This window comes from Macaca fascicularis, chromosome 10 (assembly GCF_037993035.2).
Source record: "Macaca fascicularis isolate 582-1 chromosome 10, T2T-MFA8v1.1".
Lineage (NCBI taxonomy): Eukaryota > Metazoa > Chordata > Mammalia > Primates > Cercopithecidae > Macaca > Macaca fascicularis.
The window spans coordinates 58722913-58748489 of record NC_088384.1 but is presented as its reverse complement, the minus strand read 5'-3'; the positions used below and the strand labels follow the sequence as shown (position 1 = coordinate 58748489).

Here is a 25577-nt window from a genome sequence, read left to right as displayed (position 1 = left end):
TCCGTCTCAAAAAAAAAAAAAAAAAAAAAAAAAAAAAAAAAAAAAAAAAGCCTAAAACTTAGTTTATTTAGGTCTTTAATCAAGAAATCTAAAGCTGCTAATCAGAGTTTTGAATCACCATTAGATGACTAGGCTAACAACCTTGAGGTAATATAATGTGGGTTTTAAAAGCTTTGTTTAAACTATACATTCTAACAGAGGGGATTCATTGGTCTCAGGCAATTAATCACAGGTTCAATGCCAGATACTGTATATACACAGACAAAACAGAGTAATAGCTATCATTTATAAGGATAAATAACATATGGTCCTGGTATATTCAAAGGGAATAATGTCTAATATTTATGGGTGTACAATTAGTGATGGGCAGGGAGACAGATACAAATGACTAACCCACAAGGGAGAACCTAAAAAGGACGATAGAAGAGATAAAAGTCCTGTGCCCTAGGGATGCAGCAGAAAAGATGCTGGGAGGCTTTAGGGACCAGGTGGCATCTAGGTCAGATCAAGAGATGAATGGATGTCAGTGTGTGTGGGAAGGTCCTTCAAGGCTGGAGAAAACAAAGTGAGCCAAACACTGAGCCACAGGAGTACTCCCTGCTCAGATGACAGTGAAGCATTTGTTCTGAGTAAAAAGATGTAATCTAATAAAAGACTGCATAAAACACTGGAAAACCTCACGCAATGAGAGCCTGAAACAATGCTTGTATTTCTTAACAGCAATTCAACAGAGTATCTGAGGTGGCCTGTGGAACGAACGAGAGAGCAAAATATCTTCCCAAAGGCAGAGGCGCCGTATGCTCTTGGTGGAGGTTAAGTAGCCAAGGATCGCACCTGCAAGCCCACCTCCACCCTGAGACCCCAGTCCCTTGGAATCAACTCCACAGCAAAAATCTTCCTTAATGGAAAATCTCTCTCTTCCCAAAATGTAAAATAAAAACAATATAAGCAAACAAAACTGAAAACAAAAAAAGATAATCAGAGCAAGCTTTAGCCTCTCATACTTCACCTATGCCCCAACTGCCATGTTACTGAGAACAGGGTCTGCCCCATTACTTAAATGGATTCCTTATTGCAGAACATGACAAAATTTAGCATATCACTGATCCTACTATGTCCCTCCCTATAAAAAAAAAAAAAAAGTAAACCAACACCACACAAAATATAACCTTACCCTGAATAAAAGTCAGCCTCAACCTAATGATCCTACTGTAATGTGACTACCCTAACCCAGGAAACCTTAATCCTATTCTGACCTATTCACACAAAAAATCCCCATTCTAAGAGCTTTGGACGCATTACAAACATGGTTGCATTAGATTCCTCTTCTGAAGTATTCTGAAGTCTTGAAACAGCAAATTTACATATTTTTCTATACTACCACTGAAGGGTAATTATCATAAAAGGCCTACAACCAAAATCCTAATCCCCTGATTCTCAGGCTATTGCAATTTTTTTTCCCTCAGATCAAATAATAGGAAATACACACAAAAAAATGAAAAGTCATACAAACATAAAAACACAGAATCTATAAGTGTCACCACACTGACAGTATTAACTGTGCTAAAGAGAAAAAGAATTTGGTTTACTCAAGCTCTGGGCATTTTGTAAAGTACTTAAGACATTAACAGCTTATAAAAATAGTGAAAAAAATTTAGGTGGGAGCATAAAACTAACTCCTTCATTCAAAATCCCAAGTTCACGAGAAGGGATTTGTGGCTAACTGTCTGCACAGGGCGGCCTCAGACACCAGCCCAATCTTGGGCTGATGGCCTTGACCTTTGTGCTCAGGTCAGCTTCTGGGGTGCAGGGATGTTGGCAGATGCCTGCTGGAGGTACACGGAGGAGCCCTGAGGGCTGCTGGCTGGTGTTCTGTGCTGCATATTTGATGCCCTTCAGCCCCTGTTGCCAATGCCTCAGCTTTGTCAAGTGCTTCTGGACAGTGTGTGTTTCTGTTGTAATTCATTCCTTAGTTCTGAGATATCCTCTTTGGTAACTTGCTCTGGTGTCTGGACAAATAATTGCAATCGTTTTCTGTAGGAAAACATTCTGCCTGTGTTGCAATATCCAGAAACTCCTAGATATACTGATCAACACCAGTTTAAATGTTTTCCTGATCAATGCCATTGACATAGTCCTCACTCACCAGAGAAGCTAAGCAAGCCTTGAAAGATGACTCCAACTCATTCACCCGGTACTGTTAGAAGGTCTCAGAGTATCTGGTGCTGCCTGAAGAAGTGAAGCCTGGCCCCGGAGCTCCAGTGTGGGTGGTGAGATCCCTGGTAGCTGCTAAGAGAACATATCACCTAGTGGAGCCACCATGTCTTGAATAGCCTGTATTTCTTTATGATTCAATCTTGTTATATAAAATGCATCTAGGAATTTATTCGTTTCCTCTAGGTTTTCCACTTTGTTAGTGTGTAGTTGCTTATAAGAGTCTCTAATGATCCTTTGCATTTTTGTGGAATCAGTTGTAATGTTTTCTTTTTCATTTCTAATTTTATTTATTTGAGCTTCCTCTTTGTATTGTTGGTTAGTCTGGCTACTGGTTTATTGATTTTCTTTATCTTAAAAAAAAATAAAACAAACAAACAAAAAAAACCACACAACTTTCCCTGTGATTGTTTCCTTGTAGATTTTGCCTCTATTTTGTTTTATTCTGCTCTGATCTTTATTCTGTCTTCCTTTTACTAATTTGGGGTTTGGTTTTTCTTTCCTTGAGGTGTCTCATTAGGTTATTTGAAGTCTTTCTGCTTTTTGACTCTAGTTATTAATTGTTACAAATTTTCCTTATGGCAATGCTTTTGTTGTATCCCATAGGTTTTGAGATGTGTGTTTCCAACATTTTTTACTTGAAGAAATGTTTTTATTTCCTTCTTAATTTCTTCATTGACCATCATTCAGGAATATGTTAATTTCCATGTATTTGTAGTTTCTAAAGTTCCTCTTGTTATTGATACGTAGTTTTATTCCATTGTTGTCTGAGAAGATACTAGATGTGATTTAAATTTTTTTTTTTGAGATGGAGTCTCGCTCTATCGCCCACACTGGAGTGCAGTGGCGGATCTTGGCTCACTGCAAGCTCCACCTCGTGGGTTCATGCCATTCTCCTGCCTCAGTCTCCTGAGTAGCTGGGACTACAGGTGCCCGCCACCACGCCCAGCTAATTTTTTGTATTTTTACTAGAGACGGGGTTTCACCATATTAGCCAGGACGGTCTTGAACTCCTGACCTTGTGATCTGCCCGCCTCAGCGTCCCAAAGTTCTGGGATTACAGGCCTCAATTTTTAAAAATTTGTTGAGGCCAGGCTTGGTGGCTCATGCCTGTAATCCTGGTGTTTTGGGAATCTGAAGCTCCTCAAGTGGGAGGATTGTTTGAGGCCCAGAGTTTGAGACAAGACTGGGCAACATAGTGAGACACTGTCTCTACAAAACGTTGAAAATTAACTAGGCATTGTGGTGTGCACCTGTAGTCCTTATTACTTGGGAGGCTGAAGAGGGGATCATTTGAGCTCAAGAGTTCAAGGCTGCAGTGAGCTATGATAACAGCACTGCACTCCTGCCTGGATGACAGAGCGAGACCCTGTCTTTTTAAAAAAAAAAAAAAGTTGAGACTTGTTTTGTGGCCTAATGTATTAGGTTTACCCTGGAGAATGTTCCATGTGCTGATGAGAAGAATGTGTGTTCTACAGCTGTTGGATAAAAGATTCTGAAATATCTGTTAGGTCCATTTGGTCTAAAGTGCAGTTTAAATCCAATGTTTGTTGATTTTTCTGTTTAGATGATCCAATGCTGACAGTGGAGTGAAGTTCTCAATAGTTATTGTCTTGGAATCTTTATTTTTTATAGTATTTGCTTTATGTATCTGAGTGCTCTGTTGTTGGATACATATATATTTAGAGTTGTTATCTACTCTTACACTCCGATAGCATTTTTGCTATGAAGTGAATCTCCTGGGTTGGATGTTATATTACTTGGTATTTCATGTCTTTGGATCAGGCATGAGTAATAGTGCTGGCTGAGCCTTACAGGACTAGAAAGGCAAATCCATGTTTGGAATAAATCCAGGTATTTATCCCTGTGAGACTGAATCACTGTTTTTTAGAGGCTGGCAGGTGGCTGATGTAGTCAGTTTGTCCCCAGGTAAATAGTTTATTTTCTTGAGGAATACTGTCATATTAGGGACTCAACTTTCTGCTGATACATGCTGGGTAGTTCTTGGCAATTTTTTTTTTTTTTTTTTTTTTTTTTTAGATGGAGTCTCGCTCTGTCACCCAGGCTGGAGTGCAGTGGCGCGATCTTGGCTCACTGCAAGCTCCACCTCCCGGGTTCACACCATTCTGCCTCAGCTTCCCGAGTAGCTGGGACTACAGGCACCCGCCACCACACCCGGATAATTTTTTGTATTTTTAGTAGAGACTAGGTTTCACCGTGTTAGCCAGGATGGTCTTGATCTCCTGACCTCGTGATCCACTTGCCTCGGCCTCCCAAAGTGCTGGGGTTACAAGTGTAATCCCAAATATAATTATGTATTTATATAATTATATTATATATATATGTGTGTGTGTGTGCATATGTATTTGTCGAGCTTTCCTGTTCATCATTATATTGTGCATTGCCCATTTAATCAGCACAATCAGTGAAATGACAGTTTCTACTTTGTTGCTCCTATTAGGATGTGTGTGGTTTTTTTTTAGAATGTTAGAAATGTTGCAGAAACTAATTCAACCTTTTTTTTTGTTTTTGTTTTTTTTAGACAAGGTCTCACTCTGTTGCCCAGACTTGAGTGCAGTGGTGTGGTCACAGCTCACTGCAGCCTCAACTTCCCAGCCTCAGGTGATCCTCCCATCTAAGCCTCCCAAGTAGCTTGGACTACAGGCATGTGCCACCACACCTGGCTAGTTTTTTGTAGAGATGGGATTTTGCCACTTTAGCCAGGCTGGTCTTGAACTCCTGCACTCAAGCGATCCACTCAACTTGGCATCAGAAAGTGTTGGGATTATAGGCATGAACCACTGTGTCTAATCTCTAATTCAACTGTTTTACTTCACTTCTCCATATGCACATTCTACCAGTGCACTAACTTCATGTTGAGTAAGAAACAGGGAAAAAGTAGCTATGAGTTGCCTTATGTTTCCAATCCCATCTGTGTGATCATTTTCCTGCTCAAAAGGAACTTGAGCAGGAAATGCGTTGACCAGGTTCCTTGGCTGTTTATGCTAAGATATTGTCTTCTGAATTCAAATCAAATTCTGGGTCCAAATGGACAGTGGTGTCTCTTGGGGCTGTCAGTGTCCCTGATTACTCAGATGTAAATGTGTTTAATATGGAAGAGAAGCACAGAATTCTGGTGAACCCACAATGTATAGTGAAACTCAAAATGAGTATGAGGAAAGTTATGGAAGTTGAAGGGCAAGCATCACAAATACCGTTTACAAAAGGATAGGCATATTGCATGTATCTTCCCTGTGCTGGACAGGGGTTGTGTACAGCTATGTAGGGCACATGTGCATTAAGCTGGCCTTAATTGTGAAGGTTCTGTGGTAATGAATGGTGGAAATGCTATTCATAAGGAAGGATGGGCCATTTCTACACACTCAGATGGTCTGTGGCTGGGAGCATGGCAGAGGCAATCTTGGGCATCCATGGAGATGTTCCTGTATCATTTTTCAGGATCCCAGATTTTCCTCACAAAGGGTATGACCTCTACAAAATAGACATGCATTGGCTAAGCATTCCAACATCTGTAGAGCTCTGCCACTGTAACTACAAGGCCTTCAGCCCACATATTTGGGCAATGATTCTGCCTTCTATCCAAGAAAATAAAGGCCTCGTAAGCACTCATCAAGGAGTCCTGGTTTACTTAACCACTGTTTGCTAATGGCTGAATGACGTCTTCAATTTCTCAAGGTCCTTCTGCAGGTGGTAATGCAGATCAGCGATAATCAGTCTACTCCGCTCTTTGTAGGCACTTTCTCTACATTTTCTAAGGCCTGCATCATCACACATGCCACAGCATTCTCTATCATTGAAGCATTTTCTCAGGAAATCACCTGTGAAATATTTTGCAGCTAACCACCTACCTGTGCCCCACTAGCCAACCTGCTTTACTCCTGAGATTTTATTTCAAGATATGATTGTGAGAGAATGATGAGGGGAGCAGTTACTTAGTCTATTTGAGCTGTTATAACAAAATACCACTGGCTAGGAAATGTATAAAGAGGACTTTATTTTCCCAGAGTTCTGGAGGCGAAGTTCATCATCAAAATATCAGTAGGTTCAATTGTCTGTTGAGGGCTCATGTCTGTTTCTAAGATGATGCCTTCATGCTGCATCTTTTGGAAGGGAGGAGCATTGTGTCCTCACAGAGCAGAAAACAGAAGGGCCACAGGACAAACTCCCTCTATCAAGCCTTTTCATAAGGGCACCTGATCTCATTCACAAAAACTCTATCTTCATGACTTGACTTAATCACTTCCCAAAGGTCCCACTTCCTAATACTGTCACACTGTTTCAACAGTAAACAGTTTATGTAGCGTTTCAACATAAATTAAGGAGGGGACAATACATTCAAACCAAGGAAGGCTGGGAGGGCAGCCAGAGGGAAGGAAAGTGCAAGAAGAGGTTTGGTGGAGGTGTCCTAGATTGCCTGCAGTCCAAGGAGGTTGGGGAGATTGTCAGTAACAGACCTCCCTTGGTATCCCTGCTCTGCAGTCACTGGCTAAAAGCAGTCCTTAGAAAAAACAGCCTGGCACAAATACAAGAACATGTGCTCAGTAGGAAAGAGACCATATTTCCCCAATAGCCCAAATAATGCCCTCCCCTCAACTGGCATCTCTGTTCCTTAAACATTGACCTCTTTTCTCCGAATCTCTTGGGGACACATGGGTTGAATTCAGGTTCTCTGTGGCCCTCTGGATTCTGTCTGCCTTTGTTATATCTTCACAAACAAGTTATGCAGCTTCAACTGAAGCTTGTAACAAAGCAAAGTTACTCTCCTGTGTGTGTCCTCTGATGGCTGGTGAGATATGGCTTCAAGATGAAGCCTCACCCACACTCCCTGTACAAAAACCCTTCTCACGTAAGTGTCTCTTTAAGTGCTTACTGTAGTATGACTCATTGCTAAACTTTCGTCCACACTCTTGGCATTCATAAGGCCTCTCTCCTGTGTGTATTCTTTCATGCACAGTGAGGTCTGACTTACTGGTATAGCCTCGCTTACACTCCTGGCACACAAAAGGCTTCTCCTTTGAGTGTATCCGCCAGTGGTGTCTGGTGAGACTTCTCTTCCAGCTGAAGCCTTGTCCACACACATTACACACGAAGGGCTTCTCCCTTGAGTGTGTCCTCTGGTGTGTGAGGAGATTTCCCTTCCAGTTGAAGCCTCGCCCACACTCCTTGCATACAAAAGGCTGCTTGCCAGAATGTGCAAGCTGGTGTTTCACAAGGTTTGACTTCCAGATAAATCCTTGCCCACATTCACTACAGATGAAAGGCTTCTCCCCCGAGTGTGTCTTCTGGTGGAAGAGGAGAGTTGACTTTAGGATGAAGCCTCGCCCACAATCCTTGCAATTAAATGGCCTTTCCCCTGAGTGTGTCCACTGATGTCTAAGAAGATTTGCCTTCAAACTAAAACTTTTCTCACACTGCTTGCACATGAAGGGTTTCTCTCCTGAGTGTGTCCTCTGATGTATGGTGAGATTTGGCTTCAAGGTAAAGCCTCGCCCACAATCCCTGCAGAAAAAACGTTTCTCTCCCAAGTGTGCCCTCAGGTGCTTGTTATACGAGGACTTATCCCGAAACCTTCGCCCACACTCCTGACATCCATAAGGCTTCTCCTCTGAGTGTGTCCTCTGGTGTAATGTGAAGGTTGACTTTTGGATAAAGCCTCGTCCACAGTCCTTGCACACAAAAGGCTTCTCCTCTGAGTGTGTGATCTGATGTTTCATGAGGGTTGACTTCTGAATAAACCCTTGCCCACATTCTCTACAAACGAAAGGTTTCTCCCCTGAGTGTGTTCTCTGGTGGTAGATGAGAGTTGACTTTTGGCTAAAGCTTCGCTCACAATCCTTGCACACAAAAGGCTTCTCCCCTGTGTTCTCTGCTGTCTGAGGAGAATTTCTTTCACGCTAAAACTTTGCTCACACTGCCTGCACGCGAAGGGCTTCTCCCCTGAGTGTGTCCTCTGGTGTGTGATGAGGTGTGACTTATTGCTAAAGCCTCGGCCACACTCCTGGCATCTGTAAGGCTTCTCTCCTGAGTGTATTCTCTTGTGCACAACGAAGTATGACTTACTAGTATAGCCTCGCCCACACTCCTTGCACACAAAAGGCTTCTCCCCTGAATGTGCCTTCAAGTGCTTGTTGTATGAGGACTTACCATTAAACCTTCGCCCACACTCCTGGCATTCATAAGGCTTCTCTCCTGTGTGTGTTCTCTCATGCACAGTGAGGTATGACTTACTGGTGTAGCCTCGTCCACACACCTTGCACAGAAAAGGTTTCTCTCCTGAGTGTGTCCTCTGGTGTCTGAGGAGATTTGCCTTGAGGCTGAAGCCTCGCCCACACTCACTGCATACATAGGACTTCTCTCCTGTGTGTGTCTTCTAGTGCAAGAGCAATGCTGACTCATTTCTAAAGCCCTGGTGACACTCCCTGCATGTAAAAAGTTTCTGCCTGGAATGTGCTTTTTTGTGTATGATTACTATCGTCTTCTGGCTGAAGTCTTGCCCACGCTCTGCACACCTGAATGCTCCCCATCTTGAATTTTCTATTCCTTTCAATACTTTGTCTATTTCTGTAGGATTTTCCCTCTGGCCTTGACTAGACTCTATTTCCACTACACTGTTCCTCCCCCTTGAGCTTACTGCATGTCTTAGGGGTGGGCTGGAAAATGCCATGGGCTTAGAGCTTTTTTCTTTCTCTTGACCTTCAGCTGTGTCACTCTGGAAGCTTTGATCAGAAAATTGTAGTTGCTGTTGCCTCTGATGTGCAAGTCCAAGATTCTTGGGCCGCAGGACATGTTCTGCATATATTCCTGGAGAACAGACCAACAATGAGACTGAATCAGTAATGAAAAGTCTTCTATCAAAGAAAAACCTAGGACCCAATTGCTTTACTGCTTAATTCTAGTAAACTCATAGAGAACAACAAACATCAATTCTTCTCAAACTATTCCAAAAACCTGAAGCGGGGCGGGGAGGAATTCTTCCTAACTCATTCTACAAGACCAGCATTATCCTGCTACCAAAAACAGACAAGAACACAACAAAAACAGAGAACTACAGGCCAATATCCCTGATGACGCTAAATGGAAAAATCCTCAACAAAATACTAGCAAACCCAATCCAGTAACACAGAAAAGATAATACACCATGACCAAATGAGATTTATCCCAGGTATGCAATCATGATTCAACATACAGAAATCAATACTTGTGATACATCACATCAACAGAGTGAAGGACCAAAAGACATATGATCATCTCAACAGATACAGAAAAGGATTTGATATAATTCAAAATCCCATTATGATAAAAACTTTTGTTTTTTTGAGACAGGGTCTCACTCTGTTGCCCAGGCTGGAGTGCAGTGGCATGATCATGGTTCACTGCAGCCTCGACCTCCCAGGCTTACACGATCCTCTCACCTTAACTTCCCGAATAGCTGAACTCCAGGTGCCTGCCTGTAGTCAAGCCACAGGTGCCACTGCCTGGCTAATTTCTGTATTTTTTGTAGAGATGGGATTTCGCCATGTTGTCCAGGAAAAGTACTCCAAAACTTGTCGGATATATGATTATATGAGCTTTCCTACATCATCTGTATAATTTCTAATTTTTCTGATCACTCAGATAATGAGAGTTAAGTTTGCTGATTCTGTAAAGTTACAGGGTAACTTACAATGGTGTTATTTTGGCACTACCCACATACACCCCATCTTCTCATACCTGCACTGAACCAGCTTTGTCATTCTGCCAGTAACCTCACTTATGAGTTAAATAAAATCCTAACATGTACTCCCATTACATTAAACATTCACACTTTCAGAAGTCAGTGGTAGACAAGAAGCCTTTTATTTTAATTAACTGACAGACAAATCAGCAAGCAATTAATATGGGGGCGAGAGAAGGGAGTTGATAATGGACTGAAGGTTAGCATCCCCCCCAAATTCATATGTTGATGCCTTAACCTCCAATGTGATGGTATTTGGAGGTGGAGTTGTTGGGAGATAAACAGGTTTAGTTGAGATCATGGGGTGACCATGAGAGGACACAGCAAGAAGGTGGCAGCCTGCGAGCCAGGATGGGGACCCTCACAATGAAGCAAAGGTGCCAGCACCTTCATCTTGGAATTCCCAGATTCTAGAACTGTAAGAAATAAGTGTCTGTTGTTTAAGCCTCCCAGTCTATGATATTTTGTCATTTCTATGATATTTGAGATGACTAAGAAAGGAGTCTCTTCCCACCTATGCAAACTGAGGGAGTGGCACCGATCATAAATCCAAAAGCAGAGACCTCATACCCATGAAAACACAGACCGGCTCCAAATTTCTCAGTGGATGCCCCCACATTTTTTATGGGGTGGTGGGAAGCAAGGAATGGGAAAGAACTCCACAGTCTGTATGAACCTGCTTTTTTGGGAAACAACAGGACAAAGTCAACAACAATAACCATAAAAAAAAAATCAACCTGCTAATTTTCTGACAGAGAGTATACTGTGTAATTCCACTTACAAGAAGTTCTAAGATAGGTGAAATTAAGGCATATTGAACAAAATCCAAATAGTGATTTTCTCTGGTGGATGTGGGGGCAGGAAATGACCGGAAAAAGGCATAAGAGTACTTCTGGGGTGAAAGTAATTGTTATGTGTTGTCATAGGGGTCCAGATTACATAAAGATATGCATATGTCAAAGCTCACTGAATGTTACACTTAAGATTTATGCATCTTATATAAGTCCTAAGAAGAACCACAAAGAAACATTATAATATTACTTATTGATATGCATGCTGAAGTGTTTATCAGTAAAGGATAATGATGTCTCCAATATTAAAGAGCATCAAAAGGAAGATGGACTTATGGATGGAGAGAACAATGTACAGCTGGATAAGTAAGTGATAAAGAATATGGAGCACAGAGCTAAATGCTAACTGTAGGTGGTAGACTGACAGGTGTTCACTCTATAAGCCTTTCAACTTTTTAGTATCCACCAAAATATAATTGTTTAACATTTGCTTCACAAAAAAATGCTGGAAGAAAGAAAGTATTATAGGATGTAAACTCAAAATATACATGCCATGAAATAAGGAAAGTTAAAAGAGCATTACAGTCACCAAAAATATCTTAAGAACTAATATTAATATTAAATGAAATAGATAATAATATAGTAACTATTATTATGTTTTACAAATGAAATATGATGACCAGGATTTGCTTCAAAATAATCCAGGAATGGGAGATGAGGGTGAAAGTACAGAGGACACAAGATTCCCTGTAAGCCAATAAAATTATAATAATTCTAACCTTGCATGTATTTAATAGTAGGCTAAAATATATAAAGTAAGTCCTACAAAACTTAGTAGATATAGAACAATCCACTATGAATATAGAAGATGTAAAAACCATCTTTTCAAGTATTGGATAGTTCAAACTGCCCTCCCTAAAAAAAATCTGTAAAGACACAGAAGAGTTAAGCAACAACAACAAAAATTTTTATATATAGTTGGCCAAGCATGGTGGCTCATGTCTGTAATCCCAGCACTTTGGGAGGCCGAGGCGGGTGGATCACCTGAGGTCAGGAGTTCAAAACCACCCTGGCTAACATGATGAAACCCATCTCAAGTAAAAATACAAAAAAAAAATTAACCAGGGGTGGTGGTGAGCACATGTAGCCCAGCTACTCAGAAAGCTAAGACAGGAGAATTGCTTGAACCTGGGAGGTGGAGGTTCCAGGGAGCCAAGATCGTGTCACTGCACTCCAGTCTGGGTTACAAGAGTGAAACTCCGTCTCAAAACAAAACAAAACAAAACTTTATATCTTTAAATCTTTATATCTTTATAAACTTGATCTACGAAGGGTTTCTTAAACAAGACATAAAGAGACTTCTAAGTACTCGAGGAGAACTGCAGCTAAGTAAGGCTAAATCTGTCTGCACATTCACTAAATAGGATATAAAGGTCAATAGAAACAGATGACCCTGAAACTGACACAAAACAAGACAGAGAAAACTAAATTTATCATTGTCATAAGCAGAAAACTTAACATCACTTTTTAGCAGTCTCCTGTGGTCTCACTGTGAGGAGTGAGGGAAGCCAGTAAACTAGAATGAAAAGAGAAGACAGGAAAACAGGGCCTAACTGTGAACTAAAACTGCTCCAAGAGAGAACAAGTCCACCCTAGAGGCAAGAATCATCATCATCATCGTCGTCGAGGCAAGAATCATCATCATCATCATCATCGAGTCGTGATAATCATCATTATCATCATCATCATCATGAGTCCTGATCATCATCATCATCATGAGTCCTGATCATCATCATCATCATCATGAGTCCTGATTATCATGATCATCATGAGTCCTGATCATCATCATCATCATCATGAGTCCTGATCATCATCATCATCATCATCATGAGTCCTGATCATCATCATCATGAGTCCTGATCATCATCATCATCATGAGTCCTGATCATCATCATCATCGAGTCCTGATCATCATCATCATCATCATGAGTCCTGATCATCATCATCATGAGTCCTGATCATCATCATCATCATCATGAGTCCTGATCATCATCATCATCAGTCCTGATCATCATCATCATGAGTCCTGATCATCATCATCATCATCATGAGTCCTGAGCATCATCATCATCATGAGTCCTGATCATCATCATCATCAAGTCCTGATCATCATCATCATCATGAGTCCTGATCATCATCATCATCATCATCATGAGTCCTGATCATCATCATCATCATGAGTCCTGATCATCATGAGTCCTGATCATCATCATCATGAGTCCTGATCATCATCATCATCATCATCATCATCATCGAGTCCTGATCATCATCATCATCATCATCATGAGTCCTGATCATCATCATGAGTCCTGATCATCATCATCATCATCATGAGTCCTGATCATCATCATCAGCATGAGTCCTGATCATCATCATCATCATGAGTCCTGATCATCATCAACATCATCATGAGTCCTGATCATCATCATCATCATGAGTCCTGATCATCATCATCATCATCATCGAGTCCTGTTCATCATCATCATCGAGTTCTGATTATCATCATCATCATGAGTCCGGATCATCATCATCATTGAGTCCTGATCATCATCATCATCATCATGAGTCCTGATCATCATCATCATAATCATCATGAGTCCTGGTCATAATCATCATCATCATCATGAGTCCTGATCATCATCATCATCACACTCATGATCAGGACTCATGAGTCCTGATCATCATCATCATCATCATGAGTCCTGATCATCATCATCAACATCATGAGTCCTGATTATCATCATCATCATCATGAGTCCTGATCATCATCATCATCATCATCGAGTCCTGATCATCATCACCATCATGAGTCCTGATCATCATCATCATCATCATGAGTCCTCCTCCTACTCATCATCATCATCATGGGTCCTGATCATCATCATGAGTCCTGATCATCATCATCATGAGTCCTGATCATCATCATCATCATCATGAGTCCTGATCATCATCATCATCATGAGTCCTGATCATCATCAACATCATCATGAGTCCTGATCATCATCATCATCATGAGTCCTGATCATCATCATCATCATCGAGTCCTGTTCATCATCACCAACGAGTTCTGCCTATCATCATCATCATGAGTCCTGATCATCATCATCATTGAGTCCTGATCATCATCATCATCATCATGAGTCCTGATCATCATCATCATAATCATCATGAGTCCTGATCATCATCATCATCATCATGAGTCCTGATCATCATCATCATCATCCTCATGATCAGGACTCATGAGTCCTGATCACCATCATCATCATCATGAGTCCTGATCATCATCATCAACATCATGAGTCCTGATCATCATCATCATCATCATGAGTCCTGATCATCATCATCATGAGTCCTGATGATCATCATCATCGAGTCCTGATCATCATCATCATCATGAGTCCTGATTATCAACATCATCATCATGAGTCCTCCTCATCATCATCATCATTATCATCATGGGTCCTGATCATCATCATCATCATGAGTCCTGATCATCATCATCATCATCATGAGTCCTGATCATCATCACCATCAAGAGTCCTGTGCATCATCATCATCAGTCCTGATCATCATCATCATCATCATGAGTCCTGAGCATCATCATCATCATGAGTCCTGATCATCATCATCATCATGAGTCCTGATCATCATCATCACCATCAAGAGTCCTGTGCATCATCATCATCAGTCCTGATCATCATCATCATCATGAGTCCTGAGCATCATCATCATCATGAGTCCTGATCATCATCATCATCATCATGAGTCCTGATCATCGAGTCGTGATCATCATCATCATGAGTCCTGATCATCATCATCATCATGAGTGTTGATCATCATCATCATCATCATGAGTCCTGATCATCATCATCATCATCCTCATGATCAGGACTCATGAGTCCTGATCACCATCATCATCATCATGAGTCCTGATCATCATCATCAACATCATGAGTCCTGATCATCATCATCATCATCATGAGTCCTGATCATCATCATCATGAGTCCTGATGATCATCATCATCGAGTCCTGATCATCATCATCATCATGAGTCCTGATTATCAACATCATCATCATGAGTCCTCCTCATCATCATCATCATTATCATCATGGGTCCTGATCATCATCATCATCATGAGTCCTGATCATCATCATCATCATCATGAGTCCTGATCATCATCACCATCAAGAGTCCTGTGCATCATCATCATCAGTCCTGATCATCATCATCATCATCATGAGTCCTGAGCATCATCATCATCATGAGTCCTGATCATCATCATCATCATGAGTCCTGATCATCATCATCACCATCAAGAGTCCTGTGCATCATCATCATCAGTCCTGATCATCATCATCATCATGAGTCCTGAGCATCATCATCATCATGAGTCCTGATCATCATCATCATCATCATGAGTCCTGATCATCGAGTCGTGATCATCATCATCATGAGTCCTGATCATCATCATCATCATGAGTGTTGATCATCATCATCATCATCATGAGTCCCGATCATCATCGAGTCCTGATCATCATCATGAGTCCTGATCATCATCATCATCATCATGAGTGTTGATCATCATCATCATCATGAGTCCTGATCATCATCATCGAGTCCTGATGATCATCATCATGAGTCCTGATCATCATCATCATCATCATGAGTGTTGATCATCATCATCATCATGAGTCCTGATCATCATCATCATCGAGTCCTGATCATCATCATCATCATCATCATGAGTCCTGATCATCATCATCATCATCAAGAATCCTGAGCATAATCATCATGAGTCCTGATCATCATCATCATCATCATGAGTCCTGATCATCATCATCATTATGAGTCCTGATCATCATCATCATGAGTCCTGATCATCATCATCATCATCATGAGTCCTAATCATTATCATCATCATGAGTCCTCCTCATCATCATCATCATGAGTCCTGATCATCATCATCATCATCATCATGAGTCCTGATCATCATTATGAGTCCTGATCATCATCATCATCATGACTCCTGATCATCATCGAGTCCTGATCATCATCATCATCATCATCGAGTCCTGATCATCATCATCATCATGAGTCCTGATCATCATCATCATCATGAGTCCTGATCATCATCATCATCGAGTCCTGAGCATCATCATCATCATCAGTCCTGATCATCATTATCATCATCATGAGTCCTGAGCATCATCATCATGAGTCCTGAGCATCATCATCATCATCATGAGTCCTGAGCATCATCATCATCATCATGAGTCCTGAGCATCATCATCATCATCATGAGTCCTGATCATCATCATCATCGAGTCCTGATCATCATCATCATCATCATCATGAGTCCTGATCATCATCATCGAGTCGTGATCATTATCATCATCACGAGTCCTGATCATCATCATCATCATCATCATCATGAGTCCTGATCATCATCATCATCATCATCATGAGTCCTGATCATCATCATCATCATCATGAGTCCTGATCATCATCATCATCATGAGTTCTGATTATCATCATCATCATGAATCCTGATCATCATCATCATCATGAGTCCTGATCATCATCATCAAGAGTCCTGATCATCATCATCATGAGTCCTAATCATCATCATCATCATGAGTCCTGATCATCATCATCATCATCATGAGTCCTGAGCATCATCATCATCATGAGTCCTGATCATCAAGAGTCCTGAGCATCATCATCATCGAGTCCTGATCATCATCATCATCATGAGTCCTGAGCATCATCATCATCATCATCATGAGTCCTGAGCATCATCATTGAGTCCTGATCATCCTCATCATCATCATCATGAGTCCTGAGCATCATCATTGAGTCCTGATCATCCTCATCATCATCATCATGAGTCCTGATCATCATCATCATCATGAGTTCTGATCATCATCATCATCATGAGTCCTGATCATCATCATCATCATCATGTTCTGATCATCATCATCGTCATCATGAGTCCTGATCATATCATCATCATCACCATCATGAGTCCTGATCATCATCATCATCATCATCATGAGTCCTGATCATCATCATCATCATGAGGTCTGATCATCATCATTATCATCATGAGTCCTGATCATCATCATCATGAGTCCTCATCATCATCATCATGAGTCCTGATCATCATCATCATCATGAGTCCTGATCATCATCATCGTCATGAGTCCTCATCATCATCGAGTCCTGATCATCATCATCATCGAGTCCTGATCATCATCATCATCTTGAGTCCTCATCATCATCATCATGAGTCCTGATCATCATCATCATGAGTCCTGATCATCATCATCATCATGAGTCCTGATCATCATCATCGTCATGAGTCCTCATCATCATCGTCATGAGTCCTCATCATCATCATTGAGTCCTGATCATCATCATCATGAGTCCTGATCATATCATCATCATCATGAGTCCTGATCATCATCATCATCATCATGGGTCCTGATCATCATCATCATCATCATCATCATGAGTCATGATCATCATCATCAGTCCTGATCATCATCACCATCATCATTAGTCCTGATCATCATCATCGATTCCTGATCATCATCATCGAGTCCTGATCATTATCATCATCATCATCATCATGAGTCCTGATCATCATCATCATCGAGTCCTGATCATCATCATCATCATCATGGTTCCTGATCATCATCATCATGAGTCCTGATCATCATCATCATCTTGAGTCCTCATCATCATCATCATGAGTCCTGATCATCATCATCATCATCATGAGTCCTGATCATCATCATCATCATCATGAGTCCTGATCATCATCATGAGTCCTGACCATCATCATCATCATCAGTCCTGATCATCATCCATCAACAGTCCTGATCGAGTCCTGATCATCATCATCGTCATCATGAGTCCTGATCATCATCATCATCATGAGTCCTGATCATCATTATGAGTCCTGATCATAATCATCATCATGAGCCCTGATCATCATCATCATCATCATGATTCCTGATCATCATCATCGAGTCCTGATCATCATCATCATGAGTCCTGATCATCGTCGTCATCATGAGTCCTGATCATCGTCATCATCGAGTCCTGATCATCATCATCATCGAGTCCTGATCATCATCATCATGAGTCCTGATCATCATCATCACCATGAGTCCTGATCATCATCATCATCATGAGTCCTGATCTTCATCATGAGTCCTGATCATCATCATCATGAGTCCTGATCATCATCATCATCGAGTCCTGACCATCATCATCATGAGTCCTGATCATCATCATCATCATGAGTCCTGATCATCATCGAGTCCTGATCATCATCATCATCATCATCATCATGAGTCCTGATCATCATCATCATGAGTCCTGATCATCATCATCACCATGAGTCCTGATCATCATCATCATCATGAGTCCTGATCTTCATCATCATGAGTCCTGATCATCATCATCATGAGTCCTGATCATCATCATCATCGAGTCCTGACCATCATCATCATGAGTCCTGATCATCATCATCATCATGAGTCCTGATCATCATCAAGTCCTGATCATCATCATCATCATCATGAGTCCTGATCATCATCATCATCATGAGTCCTGATCATCATCATGTGTTGATCATCATCATCATCATGAGTCCTGATCATCATCATCATCATGAGTCCTCATCATCATCAGTCCTGATCATCATCATGAGCCCTGATCATCATCATCATCATCATGAGTCCTGATCATCATCATCATCATGAGTCCTGATCATCATCATCATCATGAGTCCTGATCATAATCATCATCATGAGTCCTGATCATCATCATCATCATGAGTCCTGAACATCATCATCATCATGAGTCCTGATCATCATCATCGAGTCCTGATCATCATCATGTGTCCTGATCATCATCATCATCATGAGTCCTGAACATCATCATCATCATCATGAGTCCTGAACATCATCATCATCATGAGTCCTGATCATCATCATCATGAGTCCTGATCATCATCATCATCCTCATGAGTCCTGATCATCATCATCATCATCATGAGTCCTGATCATCATCATCATGAGTCCTGAACATCATCATCATCATGAGTCCTGAACATCATCATCATCATCATGAGTCCTGAACATCATCATCGAGTCCTGATCATCATCATCATCATGAGTCCTGATCATCATCATCATGAGTCCTGATCATCAGCATCATCGAGTCCTGATCATCATCATCATCATGATTTCTGATCATCATCATCACCATCTTGAATCCTCATCATCATCATGAGTCCTGATCATCATCATCATGAGTCCTGATCATCGAGTCCTGATCATCATCATCATCATCATGAGTCCTCATCATCATCGAGTCCTGATCATCATCATCATGAGTCCTGATCATATCATCATCATCATCATGAGTCCTGATCATCATCATCATCATGTGTCTTGATCATCATCATCGAGTCCTCATCATCATCATCATGAGTCCTGATCATCATCATGACTTCTGATCATCATCATCATCGAGTCCTGATCATCATCATCATCATGAGTCCTGATTATCATCATCATCATCATGAGTCCTCATCATCATCATTGAATCCTGGTCATCATCATCATGAGTCCTGATCATATCATCATCATCATCATCATGAGTCCTGATCATCATCATCATCATGGGTCCTGATCATCATCATCATCATCATGAGTCCTGATCATCATCATCATCAGTCCTCATCATCATCACCATCATCATTAGTCCTGATCATCATCATCGAGTCCTGATCATCATCATCATCATGAGTCCTGATCATCATCATCATCATGATTCTTGATCATCATGTGTCCTGATCATCATCCTCATCATCTTGAGTCCTCATCATCATCATGAATCCTGATCATCATCATCATGAGTCCTCATCATCATCATCATCATGAGTCCTGATCATCATCATCATCATGAGTCCTCATCATCATCGAGTCCTGATCATCATCATCATGAGTCCTGATCATCATCATCATCATGAGTCCTGATCATCATCATCATCGAGTCCTCATCATCGAGTCCTGATCATCATCATCATGAGTCCTGATCATCATCATGAGTCCTGATCATCATCATCATCATCATGAGTCCTGATCATCATCATCATCATGAGTCCTGAGCATCATCATCATCATCATGATGAGTCTGATCATCATCATCATCATCATCATGAGTCCTGATCATCATCATCATCATGAGTCCTGATCATCATCATCATCATCATCATCATCATGAGTCCTGATCATCATCATCATCATCATCATCATCATGAGTCCTGATGAACCACTGCAGTGACTAAGGGGACTTAAGAGGGTGCACAATTCTAGACCACAGCCCCACTCAGGCAGTACTTCTGGGGGAAATGGGGGAAGGAGGAAGGTGAAGTGACCTCTGGCAACAGTAGTACTGCTTAAAACATTAAAAGACAAGGAAAAAAGCGATGGGAACTGAAGAAGAATAATGGACAGAGGTTTTAAGAAGCTAAAATAGAACTTAAACAAATTTACAAAAAAAAAAAAACCCCATCAAAAAATGGGCAAAGGATATGAACAGACACTTCTCAAAAGAAGACATTTATGCAGCCAACAAACTTAGAAAAAATGCTCATCATCACTGGTCATTAGAGAAATGCAAATCAAAACCATAATGAGATACCATCTCATGCCAGTTAGAATGGCAATCATTAAAAAGTCAGGAAACAACAGGTGCTGGAGAGGATGTGGAGAAATAGGAACGCTTTTACACTGTCAGTGGGAGTGTAAATTAGTTCAACCATTGTGGAAGACAGTGTGGCGATTCCTCAAGGATCTAGAACTAGAAATATCATTTGACCCAGCAATCCCGTTACTGGGTATATACCCAAAGGATTATAAATCATTCTAGTATAAAGACACAGGCACATGTATGTTTATTGCAGCACTGTTCACAATAGCAAAGTCTTGGAACTAACCCAAATGCCTATCAATGATAGACCAGATAAAGAAAATGAGGCACATATATACCATGGAATACTATGTGGCTATAAAAAAGGATGAGTTCATGTCCTTTGCAGGAACATGGATGAAACTGGAAACCATCTTTCTCAGCAGAGTCACACAAGAAGAGAAAAATCAAACACTGTATGTTCCCACTCATAAGTAGGAGTTGAACCATGAGAACACATGGACACAGGGATGGGAACATTATACACTGGGGAATGTTGGGGGTTGGGGGGCAGGGGGAGGGATAGCATTAGGAGAAATACCTAATGTAAATGATGAGTTGATGGGTGTAGCAAACCAATATGGCACATGTATACCTATGTATGAAACCTGCATGTTGTGCACATGTACCCCAGAACTTAAATTTAAAAAAAAAAGAAAATCAGTATATAGAAGAATGAGATCCAAATTATGTCAAAAAATTTATATTTACTTATACGGAAAAATAAATAAAAAACAAAACAAAACAAAAAGAAGCTAACATAGGAATACCCTGACAGTATCAGGAAGGGGCGACAGACTTAGGCTTGCAGTCGGGCAGTCACGAGGAAAGTCACAAATGAGGAGACTGAGTGGGAGAAAGAAGCCTAGCAAGTAGGGGGAAAGGAGGCTTCCTGGGAGAAGGAGTCCAGGGGCCCCAAGAGAACCCCTCACTCAGCAAAGACTGAAAGGAAGGCAGGGCCAGGTGGTCTGAAGAGCAGCCAAGGAGGCCAGAACAGCTTCCAGGTCCCCTGGCCTCAGAGAAGCCTCCTCCCTCCTGAAAGGCTGAGTGCCTTGTGCTCTGTCTGCCCTGTCTATCCCCTCACCTGCACGGGGGCCTGGCCGGCATCTTCTCTCTTCTCCCCAGGGCGCTTCCCCTTGCCCTAGCCGCCTGATGAGTTCTGGTTTAGGATGGAGAATTCCTGCTCACAGGGAAAAAACCATAAGGTGACTCCTGGTTGTAGGCTCCAGGGGCCATTTGCTGGAGCCACCCAGGGCAGGAAGGGAGGGAGACTCAGAGGGGGAAGGCTCAGGAGGACTCTGTCTACCATGCTCAGAGTACAAACCCCCAGGGGGAGCCGCAGGGTGGGGAAAGAGGCCTGCAGGTGCCCAGTGGCAGTCAGTATGAAACTTTACCAAAGGTAGACCTTCCTCAGGGGAATAGAGAAAACAACATTCTTCTCTCTGAACCTAACCCTATGGCAACATCAGAGGCGCCACAGGTCAAATGTTAGGCTCGAGGGAAGCCACGCTTACCTAGTGAGACCAGGTGGCTGTAGTTCTCCAGTGTCACCTCGCTGTACAGGGCTCTCTGAGCAGGATTCAGCAGCCTCCATTCCTTCTGGGTGAAATCCACAGTGGCATCCCCAAATGCCAAGAAAGCCTGTAACACAAAACCCAGGCATGCTCACCAGGGACAGTGTTGCACTCAGGCAGTTGGAGGATTCCAGGTTCTGCCACCTGTGCCTGGAGTTCCAAGACCTCCGTCTCTGCCTGGCCCCAGTATTTATGGTGCTAGGTAGTCTTAATGGGGCAAACATATGAACAGTAAATAACACATTACTAAAGTTTTACGGTACCCTGAGCCATGTTCTGAGTTAGATACTTCATGAATTTCTAAATGAGCAAGACACAGCTCTCATGGATCTTCTGATAAAATGACAACCGATCATTTGGGACCTGCGCTGGAAAATGTAAATCTCCACTGCAGGATCCCAGAATTCAGATCCAGGTTAGATCTGATTTCTACCAAAAATCCAGTGCTGTATAGGGCAGTCTGAGCACATCTGAATTAGTGGATGGAGCACTTTTGAAAGAGCCCTTCTCACAGTACATCTGTTCTGCAACTACGCACGTGACCAGTTTGGCATCTCTGTAGGTGCCTGATGAATTTAAATTCCATTTGTGGCCAGGCACGGTGGCTTGTGCCTGTAATCCCAGCACTCTGAGAGGCTGAGGCGGGCGGATGACTTGAGGCCAGGAGTTTGAGACCAGCCTGGCCAACACGGTGAAACCCTGTCTCTACTAAAAATATAAAAATTAGCCAGGTGTGGTGGTGCATGGCTGTAATCTCAGGTGCTTGGGAGGCTGAGGCAGGAGAATCGCTTGAACCTGGGAGGAGGTTACAGTGAGCTGAGATTGTGCCACAGCACTCCAGCCTAGGCGACAGAGCAAGACTCTGTCTCATAAATAATCAATTCGTGAAGCTCATCAGACTACTAGACTCATGAGTCAGAAAGCCTCTCCTTTGACCCTTAACTGTCAATCCCTATTTCCCCCAGCACTGATCTATCATGTCACACCTACTGTAAAGATCCTCAAAATCCAGGCAGGCTGGGCATGCTGGCTCATGCCTATAATCCTAGCACTTTGGGAGGCTGATGCAGGATTGCTTGCATCCAGGAGTTTGAGACCAACCTGGGCAAAATAGCGAGACCCCAACTCCACATACACAAAAATAAAAAATTAGTTGAGCATGGTGGCAAGTGCCTGTAGTCCCAGCTAGTTGGGAGGCTGAGGTGTGAGCACTGTTTGAGCCTGGGAGGTCAAGGCTGCAGTGAGCTATTATTGTGCCACTGCACTTAGCCTGGGCAACAGTGAGACCCTGACCACCATCCCCCCAAAAAACCCAAAAGAAAAACCAAGAAAACCCCAGACAGCTTAAAGACCAAGCTGGGCTCCTCAGGCTGGCATCCAGGCCTCTGTCCTCAGGAGGATCAGAGGTAGCCAGCAGTCTTTGGGAATAATCAGATGACAGGGGCCAATGAGGGAGGTAGGTGGGAGCTATCTCAGCAGTTTAGGCCACGCTGTGAGGAGTCTGCAGGAAGTGGCAGAGCTATGGGAGGTGGCAATCCTACACTGTCAAACCGTGAGGACCCTGGTGAGCTTGGGCATCTGTGGCCAACTGACAATGCAGGCTCGGCACAGGGCAGTGACTGCTCCTCAGAGACGTGGCCGATCCAGGGCTGTAGGTGCAATCTCCCAGTTTGGTAATGCTGAAAGCCCATCTAACCATCCAACATGCTGTCTGCCAAACCAGAGATATTCAGGTGCCCTGTGTGACTCTGCACCTCCACTAGAACACACAGAAAATCAGCTGTGGCCACCCCAAGCCAGCACCTGGCAGACTTCTGAGTTGGGAGCCTAAAGGACCACAGTCCACTCCTGCACCCACATCTAGGCCATGCTTCTCGCAGCTGTTCCAGGCAGTGGCCATGCATTTTAAGGACATCAAGGCAAGCCCCTTCCGATCCAGGCGCTCCTCTGATGGCCCACTATGGCTTGAAGACCTGCTGGCCTGGCTGAGCCTCCCAAGGCTGTACTTGGTCTCCGACACTTCCACGCAATTTTATCCCCCTCTCCTCACTGGAGTCTGATGAGGCTCCAGTCATCCCCTTTTCTCTCTTGCAGGCCTTTCCCTCTAACATGAGCCCAGCCCATCTCATTGCATCTTGGGATCTGCTTCTCCTAGGACCTGGATTCACCCACCAGCCGTCTGTGAGAACGTTGACTGCTAAAACCCTTCGTCCCTGCAGTTGAGCAGTCTGCCCAGTGGCGGCCTGAGATTGAGCACACTTCTGCCTCTTCCCCATCTCCTGTACTTGCCACATCTCTCGCAACTGCCCAGGGAGCCCCTCCCACTGGAGGCCTTTGTGACCTCCCTCTCTGCCCTACCCTTCATTGACACCAACCCAACATCATCACTGGACACCTGAGTGTGGAGATTCCTGTCTTTGGCTGTAAATGCTCCCTGGGTGTTGTACACAGATCACTACTTGATAAGTGACACCCACAGGCCAGTCACCTGCTGGAGGACGCCAGGAAAGACAGATCACTCCCCAGGAGCGGTGCTGGCCTTGGTCCTGTGCTAACAATGTGACTGCTAGGGCCAGTGAAGGAAACGAGCCTATCCTGTGACAGCAAGAAGGACAGTTCTGGGAAGTCTCACCTGTCTCCTGGCTCCCTGGGGTCCCATGACTGTCTTCCTGCTCTCCATGGAGAAGGGAAGCTTGCAGATGGCTGATCTGTGGGAGGAGAGAAGTCAAAGGGTGGCTGGGTGCAGCTGCCCTCGCCACATGTGACACAGGCCTGATTCCAATACCAACTGGGGATCTGGGGAGAGCACATCTGCACAATCCCCCTGTGGGGGTCTGGCCAAAAGGTCTAGGGAGCCAGGCTCCCTGCAAATCCAGGACAAGCTCATCTGGGAGTGAAGACCCTGTGTCCCAGGAGCTGGGTGAGGTTTGTTGCTTACATCACTGAGGGGCTAAAAGGATGTGCAACACCTGCAGATGAGGTCTTGAGTTTAAGGTTAGGGCTCAGAGTTGCAGGTGTTCTTTGCATTGGACAGAACACACAAAAGCTGTCTGCCTCTTCTAGCCTCCGTCTACCTGGGTTTAAAGTCAGGATAATCACAGGGGCAGACAAACTTAAGAAGGCCACAGGCAGATGGCATTGGCAGTTATTAAGTACTGTACAACACCAAAGCCTGTAACAAATTAATAGCATGGGGAGTGTGAGCCTTCAAGAATAAAAGTCCTCAGACATGTGGTCAATCTAAGGCAGTGAGTGATCCAATGCAATTTGGATCCTGATTGCAACAAAGAATACGTGAGGAGTTTTAGCAGCCAGTGAAATCTGAACACTAATTGGATATTAGATTATCAAACATTGATTTTGTTGTTATAAAAATATTTTGGGTTTTAAAAGCATGAGCCCTTCCTTGTATACAAACTTTCAGAACATTCAT

The 25577-nt window shown here is 42.7% G+C and overlaps 1 protein-coding gene and 1 pseudogene across 1 annotated transcript in view; both read right to left on the bottom strand.

Moving 5' to 3' along the window:
* Positions 1 to 1367: 1367 nt before the first annotated feature.
* LOC135965350 (mediator of RNA polymerase II transcription subunit 28 pseudogene) lies at positions 1368 to 2554 on the bottom strand (annotated as a pseudogene).
* Positions 2555 to 6212: 3658 nt separating this feature from the next.
* The window catches only part of LOC102126981 (uncharacterized), a 31572-nt gene continuing 12207 nt past the window's right edge, over positions 6213 to 25577 (bottom strand). The window contains 5 exon segments of the mRNA XM_065522601.1: positions 6213 to 8095; positions 8098 to 9036; positions 21655 to 21750; positions 22085 to 22211; positions 24777 to 24852. Of these exon segments, the coding sequence (XP_065378673.1) occupies positions 7035 to 8095; positions 8098 to 9036; positions 21655 to 21750; positions 22085 to 22211; positions 24777 to 24824 (2271 nt within the window). The 5' untranslated portion in view covers positions 24825 to 24852 and the 3' untranslated portion in view covers positions 6213 to 7034.